Source organism: Octopus sinensis, linkage group LG9 (genome assembly GCF_006345805.1).
Source record: "Octopus sinensis linkage group LG9, ASM634580v1, whole genome shotgun sequence".
In the NCBI taxonomy this organism is placed as follows: Eukaryota; Metazoa; Mollusca; class Cephalopoda; order Octopoda; family Octopodidae; genus Octopus; species Octopus sinensis.
In genome coordinates, this window is record NC_043005.1 from 59,011,808 (window position 1) to 59,026,807 (window position 15,000).

Below are 15,000 nucleotides of genomic sequence, written 5' to 3' on the forward strand. Positions count from 1 at the left end.
TCAATGGGTCCCTGACTAAGGATGATGAATGAAACATCCACATTTTCAAGAGTGAATTATTCAAATCCCAACGAATTTCTTTCAACACATGGTTATGATGCTTCTCCACTACCCCTCCTTGTGATCTGATTTGTGCAAATCTTTGGTATTAAGCAGAATATTTGCTGTAGCCCTTCTTTTACATGAAATGTATTATCATATGCGTATATTATAACATTTCCAATCAGTTTAAATCAGAATATGTCAATCTATCTATCTATCCACACATATATATATATATATATATATATATATATATATATACATGTATGTATATATATATATAGAGAGAGAGAGAGAGTAGAGAGAGCTTCCACACAGTTTTTATCTACCAAATTCAATTACAAATCATTTGCCTGCATAGGGTTATAATAGGAAACACTTGCCCAAGGTGCCAAAGTGTGGGACTGAACCTAATATCAGAAGGTTACAAAGAGCCTTTTTAACCACACAGCCTATTATTTTTATTATTATTATCATCATCATCATCATCATCATAATCATTATTATTATTAGTTATCATTATTATTATTATTATTATCATTATTATTATTATTATATTATTATTATTATATTATTATTATCATCATCATCATCATTATCATCATTATTATTATTATTATTTTTATTATTTTAGTTTGTTTGTTTTTTGTCTTTTTATGCCACCCATTAAATCTTATAAATAAAAGATGCATGAAAAACTGAATCTTGTTGCCTTTATTGCTAGGCAACATACACTCATGCATCCTCCCCCATGTAATATATTCTCACAATAAACCTGATGTTGTTAAAAACAAAAATAATAAAAAAATATACAAAAATCGAAAGAAACAAAAAAGACACTGCTAGGAAATAAAATATAACGTTTAAAAATAGATAAATAATCTCACACAAATTTAAAACAAAACATGCACAAAACCAAAAAGAAAAAAACAAACAAACAAACAAACAGATAAAACATAATAAAATGAGAGAAGATTTTTCTGAAGATTGTTTGATTGTCTGAAAATCTTAGTAAATCCCTCTGTTCATTTCATAAAACACAGGCTGTATTGACACAAGTGTTGTTGAATCATAAGAGAGAAACCATAATTATCTCTTACTTAAACATTCATGTATAAGCGAGTGACAAAACAAAAACCAAACGCAGTGAAAAAACATAAAAATATATCTATGTACACACATAAGAATACACAAATATGCACACATACAGATACACATGCCAACATGTATATAAAAATGTGTGTGTGTGTGTATATATACATGCATATATATATATATATATGTGTGTGTATGTATATACAGATATATATATGTATATGTATATATATATATATATATGTGTGTGTGTGTATATATATATATACACATGCATACATATATGTACATATACATATTATAAAATACACAAACGCATATATATATACACACATATATATATGTGTATGTATATATAGAGAGAGACATTTGTATATCTATCTATGTATCTATCTATATATATATATATCCACACACACATATAGATATGTATATATGAACACACACACACACACGCACATGTGTGTGTGTATATATGAATATACATACATAGATAAATACATGTGTAATTATGTATATATGTACATATATGTTTATATACTTTATATACCTCCATACATACAAGTATGCACACACATACATATATATCTATATATCTATGTATCGCTCTTTCCTGCTCTACACACACACACGTACACACACACACACCACACACACACACACACACACACACATATATATATATATATATATATATATATATATATATATATACTTATATAGCAGAGTAAATGAAAAAGAAAAAAATGTATAAAAATGCATAAGTGTGTACACATTACATAACAAAGAGTGATTTTATTGTTGTAGTACCATTAACATACATTGCACTCATTTACATACAAGCATACCTACATATACATACATACAAACATACATAAATACATACAAAGAAACATACATAAATACATACAACGTACATACACACATTCACAGACATTGCATATATTCACATTCACACACAAGCATACATACACGTACTCATGTTTGCACTGGTGTTTTTGCTTTATTTTCTGTAATTTTTGAATCAAATACAATGCATAACTATTTTATAAGCATCGCCAAGTAAATACTTAGATTGCCAAAAAGTAAAAGAAATAAAATTAGATGAAGATAATTAAAGACATAAATTGAAGCACGATCAGCTGCTAAAGCAAACATAAACCAACCTCTCAATATATCATAAAATTTGAGAAACTGCTGAATGAGATGTACTTTAAAATTAAAAAACCTCTTATATGGTTTTCTTAAAAGAGTGCTAGGATTTAATGATTAAATAAAATAGTTTGAACTAGATGCTAAATTAGTTTCAGGAACAATATATGTTTACTGTGGCTCAGCTATAAAGATAGCAAGAAGATATATTATTACTGCTTGTAATGTTTGTGCTTAAATGTTACACTTAAATCTGTGTACAAGGCAAATGATAGGAGACGGGGAGAAACAAAGTCAGGAAGAGACAGAGGGAGATAGAGGGAGAGAGAGAGAAATAGATAGAGAGAGGGAGAAAATAAACAATGTCTGTGTATACATGCATACATACACAGATACAGACTACTTCCCCAAAATATGGGCTCAGTCTCATTGCGTGGAAACTTGAGCAAGTGTCTTCTACTACTGTCTCAGGCCTTGAGAGTGAATTTGGTAGATGGAAGCTGAAAGAAACCTGTTATATATATATATATATATGATAATAATAAATTGAGGGAATAGTATTCCAAACTTACAGGGAAAAATTCAATTTAGAAATACTAAATCAAATTTCCCAAAATATAATATATATATAAATTTGAAAAGAAACACCTTTTATCAATTCAAAATGAAAAATTAAATTACACCATCTAGAAAATTACGTATAATAGAAATATTAAATATAAGATAAAAAATAATATACCGATAATTAAGTAATGTGCAAAATAATAAATAAAACATATATATTGGGTATATATAAGTTTTATCTATTATTTTGCACATTACTTAATCATTGGTATATCATTTTTTATCCTAAATTTAATATTTCTATTATATGTAATTTTCTAGATGGTTGTAATTAATTTTTCATTTTGAATTGATAAAAGGTGTTTTTTTCTAATTTGTATATATGTATATATATATATATATATATATATATATATATATATATATATAATATATATATATATACATACATATATATATATATACATATACTTATATATATACATATACTCAACAAAGACAATATGTGTACACAACGAAGACAAATATAGATATATTAAATACTATACAGCATAAACCCTAACTTTATTTAAATTATCTTCACTTCCAGAAATAATCAAAGATAATCTTATGAACTTCAATTCTCGATAGTTGACAAGCTGCTGAAGAATAGACTACTTGTTTATCTAAAGATAAGAGCTGTGAACATCTGTTTGTGCCTTAATAGATGCTACCACTGCCGCATTTTCACTATCTTCTCTCCACCAGGATTCACTTATGCATATACAAAAAAGAATAGAACACATTTTTAGCCTACTAGCAGTATCGCTTGGCGTTGCGGTTTGTTTAGACCCTTTAGAATTGGAATTTTTGAAAAGTAAAAATTTGGCAGTATGTAGCTTGTTATTCTCTTTAAGTGAAATACACCAAAAAATGGCGATCAAGCAGTCAAAACATCGTAAAAAATAGGGATTTTCAAAGGAAAAGGCACCTTTTTGATGTAAATAATTTTTGGTGTTAACATGGTCCGATTTGAATTTTTTCTTCTACGGAAGGAAGAGTTAGCCTTCTTCTATCATACTCTCATATATATATATGTATATATATATATACATACATATATATGATGATATATATATATATATACATATATATATGATGATATATATATATATATATATTTTAATACGAAAAAACCCTCCAGGCTACATTCTGAAAATTCATTTCTTTGCCGAATTTCTACGGCGATTCATTTTTATATCTTGATTTTTTTTATTTTTCATGCAATTTACGCATGTTTGCACACATGGTGAACACAGTTCCCGTCAAACAGCTGACTGAGTAAAGTTCACTATTCAGTGCATGGGATAAGGCCTAAACAAACACATTATCAATTTTTGCACTTGCTAGATGAATTTCGGAACAGAAATATCGCAGTTCAATTTTCATTCGCCTAAACTTTAAGTGACCCATTTTTGGTGGTTCTACGATTTGTTGGCTAGGAGGAGATGTGTCGGGAAGCTAAACACACAGACACACACACAGATACACACACCACACACACACACAAATTGAGTTTTATATATATATAGATATAATTTTGAATCTTCCTAAATGAAATGAAAACGAGCCAAGAGAAATAATTCATAGTAATCAATTCTTGTCTTTGAACATCAAAGACAATTAAGAGAATATTAAATACCAATAGATCATAAATGTGTGGTGCATTAAAATTATCACGTCTTCAAGAGAAGGTATAACAATTGCATCATAGCAACTGGGTGTGTAAAACAAGTCTGGGCTCTTGTGTTATAGAAAAATTTCAAGGTGTCCAAATCAAACTAAATCTGGAACCTTCATAACTTCTATTTGAACTCATGAACCATACAACCATAGTTGTGCCTTTGTATAGACCAGTAATTTGTATATAGAATTGTATAAATGTGTAGGATAGTCTGCATGAAATATTTCTTATGTATATAAATGTTTTTAATTTATTTTCTAATGCCAAAGCAATTTAAGTTACAAGACATTGTACAAAGTAAAAGTACAAAGAATTGACATATTTTGTTATAACTTGCATTGTTTTGCTTTCAAAAAACAACAAAAAAAAAGAAAAGAAAATTAAAAGCATTAATATGTACAGCCATTTACATATACCTCTTATTTAGCAATCCTTTTGTGGAATTGTTAGCAATGCTAATCATCATCATCGTTTAATGTCCGTTTTCCATGCTAGCATGGGTCGGATGGTTTAACCAGAGTCGGGGAAGCCAGGAGGTTGCCTGCACCAGGTTCCAGTCTGATCTGGCAGTGTTTCTACAGCTGGATGCCCTTCCTAACACCAACCACTCCATGAGTGTAGTGGATGCTTTTTATGTACCACCTGCACAGAGGCCAGAGGAGGCTGGCAATGGCCACAATATTTTGGTGCTTTTTACATGCCACTGGCACGGAATCCAGTCAGTAGCAGTGCTGGCATCGGCCACGTTCGGATGGTGCTTTTTACATGCCACCGGCACGTAATATTGATCTAATTGCATAAGAGTTTAACCACTGAAAGTGTATGACAATGGTTAAAGTGTTGAACTTGTTACTGTGCAGTCATATGTTTGATTTCTGTCCTGGATAGCATTTATCCAGGAAATGAAGATAGAAAACCAGCAGAGTGATGGTGCAGCCCTTTCTCCTTCTAGCTATCGCATTACAGATATTCCCCTTAGAGGGCTGACAATCTCTGTACAAAACAATTAACAAATATATACTACATGTTACTAGGTCATATTTGCTTGCACATGACATTAATGATTTTTATATTTAACATAATTATAGAAAATTTACAACAAATTAATACTTCACATTTAGCTTTATTAATATTAACAATATTTTTATAAGGCTGTGAGCTGGCAGAATTATTAGCACGCCGAGCAAAATGCTTAGTGGTATTTCGTCTGCTGTTACGTTCTGAGTTCAAATTCCGCTGAGGTCGACTTTGCCTTTCATGCTTTCGGGATCAGCATGTAGTCTGTCTTTACATTCTGAGTTCAAATTCTGCTGAGGTCGACTTTACCTATCATTCTTTTTCAGGGTTGATAAAATAAGCACCAGTAGAACACTGGTGTCAATGTAATTGACTTACCCTGCCCCCAAAATTGCTGGCCTTGTGCCAATAATTTAAAACCAATATCAATAATATTTTCTAAAGCAGTTTACTGGCAGAATGCTTGGAGTTCTTCTAATTTTATGTTCTGAATTCAAATGCTGCCAGGGCTGACTTTGCTTTCCATCCTTTCAGGGTCGCTGAAACAAGTACCAGATGAATATTGGGGTCAATGTAATTGATTTACTCCTCCCACTCAAAATTGTCAAAATTTGAAACCAATATTAACGATATTTATTTTATTCTTTTTGCATTTTCAGTGTAACAGAATTGTATTTTCTCCAACGGTTGTGGGCAAGAAGACCTTTCTGCTAAATCTGTTCATATGGCCTGCAGAATGCCCCAGAACCAAAGACATTACTATCTGTTATGAAATAAAAGTTGTTGGCTATGGAACAATTGGTGAACTAGCAGTAAGTTTTTAAACTGACAGAAACGTCAGTGTCCTCCTTTTCATTATCTTAATTTGTTTCAGCTTCACAGGATAAATTGAACATGGAATGAATTGGACGATAAAGGAGCCACCTACAAGGTTGCTCAACCAACTTTCTCTTCTTTTATCTTTTACTTGTTATCATCATTAAACATAAAGACACACTCACACATACATCACATACGTAGATTATGTGTACAACATGCTTCCTTCAGCTTCCATCTATCAAATCAGCTCTTAAAGCTGTGGTCAGCCTGAGGCTATAGTAGAAGACACTTGCTTAAGGTATCAGAGAGGGAGTGAACCTGGAACCATGTGGCCATGCTGGAACACTACCTTGAAGAATTTTTAATCAAATGAATCAATCCCATTAGTTATTTTCTTAAGTTAAGCCTGGTACTTATTCTATTTATCTCTGTTGCTCAACAACGAATTTAAGAGGATGAAAACACATCAACACCGGTTGTCAAGCTGTAGTGAGGGACATACACAGACATGAACACACAAACACATATATCACATACATAGATTATGTGTACAACAGGCTTCTTCTAGCTTCCATCTATCAAATCAGCTCTTAAAGCTGTGGTCAGCCCGAGGCTATTGTAGAAGACGCTTGCTCAAGGTGTCAGAGAGGGAGTGAACCTGCAACCATGTGGTTAGGAAGCAAGCTTCTTACCACATAGCCATACCTGTTCCAATTTATCTAAAACTTTTTCATATCACATACTTTACTATTATGAAAAAAAAAACAGGACCCATCAGATAATGCAATTCTAGAAAATTACATAGGATTGTCACAGCTGGAATGGCTTTGATCCCTTCTGCATGACCAGGGTTAACATTTACCTAAAAAGCAATAATACCATGGGATGGGTTGCTAGATATTACTCACCATCTGAAGCCCATGTTTGGAAGCAAAGTCTGCATTAAAAAGACTGCACACACTGAAATTAAGCTCAGTGGAGGCACATGGCCTAGTGGTTAGAGCAGTGGACTTGCAGTCGAGGGATCACGAGTTCGAATCTCAGACCGGGCGATGTGTATGTTTATGAGCGAAACACCTAAGCTCCACATGGCTCTGGCAGACGGTAATGGCAAACTTTTGCTGACTCTTTCGCCACAACTTTCTCTCACTCTTTCCTCCTACATCTAGCAGCTCACCTACGACGGACCGGCGTCCCATCCAGGTGGGGAACCTATACGTCAAGGAAACTGGAAACTGGCCCTTATGAGCCAGGCATGGCTCGAGAAGGAACAAACAAAATAATTAAGCTCAGGACTGTAGTGATTTCTATTTGTCACTTTGAGGTTCAATACTAGAAATTGCAAGTTAATGGTACAATAGTAAATCATACAGTACATTCTAAGAACACATTTGCTACACAGTAGTGCTCCAGCATGACCACAGCCAAATGGCCAAATAAAAGAATGCAGAACATATACAGGCATATAAACGCATACATATGTTCAGTATGTTGGAAATATGTTTTTAGCTCTGCTGAGTGACATACCTGACCACCAGTACCACTTCTTTTCACCATACTGACCATAACTTACCCCTGCCGCTCAAGAATTTGGACCTGGAAATCTCCATTTCCAGCAACTTTGAGGGCCACCTCCCAGTGGTGTCATGTGTCAACGAAGAGCCCTCGACTACAACAAGGCAACCAAAGATTTTTTAATGGTCTGGGGTCTCCCGCCCCTAAGCCCTAGACCATCACCTAATCACGCTTACCCATCTTGTTGCTTAACAACAACAACAATAACTTACCCCTTCCCTTCCACCCTCCGATTCACCTCTTCTACTTCTATATCCACCCATCAATTACTAGCCTCCCCTCCCTCTCTCTGCCATGTATTTCTTCTTGCTCTAACTCTCTACTCCTCCTCTCTAAGTCACTTACATCCTCTCTCTCCCTGTCTTTTACTCCTTTTCTTTCTCTTCTCCCCTTCAACCATTAAATCTCTTACACCACTATGTGAACTGCTTTTACCAATTCTTTTTCCTGATGAAGGAGGACAGTGATATGGTAATATCTCAATGCAACCATTTACTGGTTGCATATCCATGACTTTTTGCACATTCCATCTGGTATTTGTGAACATTACAATTCTTACACAATCCTGACCTTCCAGAAACAGCTGTAATGTTATAAAATTATGTATTCTCCCCTTAAAATTCTGTTTTTTTAATGCTTTATGTAAAAAAATTTGTCTATATATAAATATCTGTATGCCTGTACATATGTGCATTTCCTCACCACATGGTTCCATGGTTTCTTCAGTGTCTTCTGCCATTGCCTTGGGACAACCAGTCTTGTGAGTGGATTTGGTAGACAGAAACTGAAAGAACCCATTGTGGATATATATATATATATATATATATATATATATATGTGTGTGTGTGTGTGTGTGTGTGTGTGTGTGTGTGTGTGTGTGTGTGTGTGTGTGTGTGTGTGTGTGTGTGTGTGTGTGTGTGTGTGTGTTTGGAGGCACATATATATATATATATATATATGTTGAGAGATCACGGGTTCGAATCTCAGGCTGGGCAATGTGTGTGTTTATGAACGAAACACCTAAGCTCCATGCAGAAGGTAATGGTGAACTTCTGCTGACTCTTTCGCCACAACTTTCTCTCACTCTTTCCTCCTGCATCTTGCAGCTCACCTGTGACGGATTGGCGTCCCATCCAGGTGGGGAACCTATACACCAAGGAAACTGAGAAACCGGCCCTATGAGCCAGGCATGGCTCGAGAAGGAACAAACAATATATCTATCTATCTATCTATCTATCTATCTATCTATTTATGTATATATATATATATATATATGTATATAATATGATTGTGTGAGACAGAGAGATAGAAAGAAAGAGAAAGAGAGAGAGAGAAAGTGAACATTAGTGTGTGTGCATGTCTCCTTGTTTTGTCATCATATGATGGTTATGAAATGATTGTCACTGTCATACTAGCAGTGTCATTCATTTTCAGTATTCTGTAAGAATATGTCTGGCCATGGGAAAGTATTAGCATACTTGGAAACACATAAGGATTAGTAACAGGAAGGGCACATGACCAGAAACATTCTACCTCAGTAAATGCTCTCTAACTCATGCAAGTGTAGAAATTGGATGTTAAAATGATGATAATGATGATGACAGTGATGATGATAACGACTCATATATTATCATAGTCAGCTTTATCATCATGATTTTGACACCAAGCTTTCCAAGCTTTCATTGGAAATTCATAGGAAATTCCTCAAGTATAATTTTTTTCAATGGCCACATGATTTTCCTGTTACCAACCTTCACCTGGTTCCAACAATGATGATGAAGGGCTGTCCCAAGGCCTTCATTTAGAAATGGTTCAGTGACTAAGAAATGTTTGTTCAGAAGATTTCACACAAACGACAGTTTGTGTATCACCAGTAATTTTGTTTAAAATTAAAATCACACACACACAAACACAAACACTCATAAAAGTTGCTACTGTCACAAAAAAAAAAACCGGTACCAAATACTAAAAGTAAAATGCAAATATCTTATCACTCTTTTGCTAAAATCACAATGAATTAATACAAAGATAATGCTATTGGATTTACTACCTATTTGTTACGAGGTGAATGAAGAATGTGAGATTTTAGGAACAAAATAATGGAAATAATAATGCACAAACACATACAGAGGTATAAGCCATTGTCGAGGAAGTGAAAAGCCGAGCTTGTAAAATTTATACGACTTAAATTTCCTATAAATATTGTTCAGAGTTTTTTCTGAATGGCATTTCAGTAATGGGGTTTTAGCAAAAATAGGTGACAGCCTTATATTGTGAAAGGATAACAGAGGTTATTATTCCCCTTATATGCTTTAGCACTAGATTATAGACTCCATTTAAGATTATTTGGTATTGAATAATACTTCGACAAGCAAATGTGTGAAGCCAAGGAAGTTTGCTTCTGTAATGGTTCCTAAAGGAATGCGTGTGTGAATAAAACCTTGCTGTAAAAGTATGTATGAAGTTAAGTATGTCTTGTGAACATATGCATGTTTTTGTATATGCTTGTATTTATCTGTCTTTATTCATACACACACACAAACACACACACATAAACACAAACACACACACACACACACACACACACACACACACACACACACACACACACACAACACACACACACACACACTCACAAGCAAACAAACACACATATATGTATATAAGTGTAGGCATGAATGTGAGGATGAGAAATTTACTCCCCAACTGCATTGTTCTGAGTTCTGTCCCACTGCATGGCACCTTGGGCAAGTGCCTTCTACTATAGCCCCAGGCCAACCAAAGCCTGAAAGAAGCCTGTAATGTGTATGTGTGTTTGCATGTGTATATCCATGTCTCATGATATTGTATTTTGGTTGCAAAATTCTGTGAGGTGGCTGGATGGTCATCCTGCCACAGAAAATCTGTCTCAATAAACTCTGATGTATGCAAGCATGAACCATTCATATCGTCATCATTTTGACACCCACTTTTCTAAGCTAACATGGATCATAGGAAATTCATCAAAACAGATTTTTCAATGGCCACATGCTTTTCCTGTTACCAATCCTCACCTGATTCCAAACAAGATGATATTCTCCCACGCTCTTCATGTAGAAATGGTTCAATGACAGAACAATGTTTGTACAGATGTCTGCAAACAAACAACAGTATTTGTATAACCAGTAATTTTGTTTAAAAATCAGTGCTTAATGTCAAGGCACAAACACGCATGCATGCACACACACACACACACACACACACACACACACACACACACACACCACACACACACACAAACTAATGTACAAACACATCAGCTGAATCAGGCACACAGAGATATAAACCATTGTTAAGGAAGTGAGAAGATGAGCTTGTAAAATCTATATGACTTACATTTCCTATAAATGTTGTTTGGAATCTTTTCTGAATGGGTTTTAGGAAAAACATGTGATAGCCCTGCATTGTGTGAGGATTACAAGGGTTATTATTCCCCTTATATACTTTAATATTAGATTATGTATTCCATTTAAGATTATGTGATATTGAATAATACTTTAACAAGCAAATGTGTGAAGCCAAAGCAGTTTGCTTCTGTAATTGTTCCTAAAGGAATGTGTGTGTGAGTAAAATCTTGATGTGAAAGCATGTATGAAATTAGGTATGTATTGTGGTACGGATGTTTTTGTATATGTTCATATCTATCTGTCTGACTGTCTATTTGCCTGTCTGTCCACACACATTTTCTCTGTTTCTCTCTCACAAACTCTCTCTCTCTCTCTCTCACACACACACATGCACACACACAGAGGCATTGTATATAAGTATAAGTATAGTTACCTTAAAAAGTTTGCCTCCTGACCAAATGCTTCAGAGTGCAGTTCTACTGCATAGGCCCTTGGGTAAGTGTCTACAATTATCCTCTGCTCACCAGATCCTAATGATGGTTATGGTAGACAAAAACTGAAAGAAGCCTCTTGCATTTGTATGTATAAGATTTTGTCTGATTCAAGCAAGCATGGAAAAGCAGAAATATAATGATAAGGATAATCTACTTAAATATACATTCATACATACAAACACACACACATACACACACACACACACACACACACATCTATATTGACTTTCTTATCAATAATGCTTCTCTCTCTCTCTCTCTCTCTCTCTCTCTATATATATATATATATATATATATATTTATGCATTTACCCAAATAAATTGCACTTCATATTTGAGGGTCCGATGAAGCTATATGTCCAGTCAGCATTACTAGCCGCATCGCCAAACTGATGGAGTCCTGTGTCAGAGAAACACTTTGGAACTTTTGGACTTTTCACAGCCTTAGTCAACCCTCACAATTTGGATTTATCCCCAACTCCAGCTGCTGTGGCCAACACGAGTTTCTTGAGGACATCACCCGAGTTAATGATGTTGACTCATGGATGGAGGTTATCTACCTTGACTTTGCTAACACCTTCGATTTTGTGCCACACAAACGGCTCATGGAAAAACTCTTTGCAAAGAGTGTGAAAGATGAACTCTATAATTGGCTGAAGTCCTTCATTCTTGGTTGGAAAGAGGTAGTTACGGTTCCAGGACATCATTCTTCACCCTACGAGATGACTTCTGGTGTACCAAAGCGATCCGTTCTTGGACCCCTACTGTTTGTTGCATATATTAATGACATAGATGCCAACTTGAAGAATGTTACGGTGTGGAAATATGCAGATGATATTAAGCTGTACCTCAAAATAAAAAGAACTGATCCTAAAAGCTATAGAGCTTTCTTGCAATCAGACCTGAACACAATGCAGCAATGGATTTCTGACTGGCAACTAAAGCTAGCTGTGGACAAGTGCATCACCATGCATTTTGGGAGGAAAAATCCAGCCTTTACATACTCCCACAACAATACCAATGTCAAGAAATCTTCTAGTGAACGTGATCTGAGTATTATTGTAAACAGTGATCTGCACTGGACAAGCCACATATCTAAGATTGTCAAGAAAACTGAGGGTGTCCTAGCATCACTTGGTAGGACCTTTGTCAGCCACTCTCCAGCTATCTATTTAAAACTGTGTATCACAATGGTACATCCATATTAGAATTTGTATCACGAGTTTGGAACCTGTATCTTGCTCAGAATATAAATTTCTTGGAAAGGGTTCAGAAACATGCAGCAAAACAAATACCCGCCATCAGGCATCAACCATACTCTGAACGTCTTGCTTCTCTCAGCATGGATACATTGAAGCTCAGACATCTGGCTACTGACTTGGTAGACACCCATAAGATTATCCACCATCTTTCTAATAACAACCTTAGGCACCATTTTGAATTCCATATGTCAAACACTTGTGGACATGCTCACAAAATCAAAAAACAACACAGTGCCCATGAATTTCAGAAACAATTTTTCATGGTCAGAATTGTTGAAGCATGAAATAAACTACCTGCATCACTCGTTAGCTGTTGAGACAGTGCATCCTTCAAAACTTCTGTGCTTCCTGAAATCCGCCAACAGTACACCTGATGATTTTTCATTTTTTTGCTTTAGTTGTAGTTCACCTGAGCACTGTTTAGAACAATTTCTTTCATATATTCAAGTACTCACCTATGTGTCCACTGCATCTTATAGCAGAAACAGCTATCTAATTAAGTTCATGATATAATGATTTAATTTGACAAAATATTTTTGTCGTTTTGAGACCATGGCATGTTCAATGACAAAATTCTGTCTGGAATTTTGTCAGTGAACATGTCACAGTCTCAAAGCGACGAAAATATTTTGGCAAATTAAATGTAAATGTTGAAGTGAATCTAATGGTTTTTGTGTGTTTTTAAACAGCTTATAAACACCTTCCTTGATGCAACTGTTTTTCTTTCAGTACACGATCTCAGATCAGGTCACTTGCTATGCAAGTACATCTCCGAAATACATACATACATATGCATACATACATACATACATACATATATATATATATATATATATTATATATATATATATATATATATACACACGTATATACATGTACATACATACATATATATATATATTATATATATATATCTGAAGTACCTTTTGTCTTTTGGAATTCCTGAATATCTATTCTTTTAGCTTTTATCCACTGACAAGGCTTTGGTTGGCTTGGCACTATTAGTAGAAGATGCTTTCCCAAGGTGCCACACAGTGAGACTGAATTTGGAAAAATGTGTTTGGGAAGCAAACTAATTACCACACAGCCATGCTAGCCTTCTGTTTCATTTACAATCAATTAAAGTAACAATTTCTTTAATTCATGAATTCACCTGTTCCAAGTTTCTAAAATAGATGAAAATTGTACAAATTCTACTTGTAACAAATTAAACGACTTATTTGTTCTTGTATGCTGTAGAGAGCAAGAAGTAAATTATAATTATTACTTTCAGTCTGTTGGCTTAAATTGGATGTGCATTTTAATATTTTAATGAAAAGAGTACCTGAAACGAGATAATTAAGGTAAAAAAAAACAATAATGAAATCACTAACCAGAATGAAATTTCCCACAACACTAACATTCAAAAAAGTGTTTTTATTCTGACCCTGAAGTTTGTATTGATTTTAATGAAGGTGCAGCTTATGAATTTAAATCATAATAGACACTTTCTAACAGGAGACCCTTTCTGCATCAGAAAATTTAATTCATGCTATAATATTGGGTTGTCCGGAAAGTTCATACCGATTTATAGTAGCTTACATTTCGACTTATTTTAGAACATGGTTGAGTCCATAAAATAGCATTTGACTACACCTCCATTTAGTGCACAGTTTAAGCTATCTTTTCATGGAAGTAGGTTTATGTTCCTATAACCTGTGTTAATTCTGTAACCCTTTAAAATGGAAGATAAGAAAGTTCATTTTCGGCACTTGATGCTTTGGGAACTAGACAAAAATTGCTGCATCTCGGCTGGGATGTGTTACCCCACCCTCTATATTCACCAGATATTGCTCCTTCAGATTTCCACTTATTCAGGTTTCTGCGAAATGG

The 15,000-nt window shown here is 34.4% G+C and overlaps 1 protein-coding gene across 1 annotated transcript in view; it reads left to right on the forward strand.

Annotated features, from left to right (window-relative positions):
- LOC115215434 (cilia- and flagella-associated protein 65-like) overlaps nt 1-15,000 on the forward strand; it is a 1,408,515-nt gene that overhangs the window by 808,604 nt on the left and 584,911 nt on the right. The window contains exon 25 of the mRNA XM_029784597.2: nt 6,253-6,405. Within this exon, the coding sequence (XP_029640457.2) occupies nt 6,253-6,405 (153 nt within the window). The remainder of the gene's footprint in view (nt 1-6,252; nt 6,406-15,000) is intronic.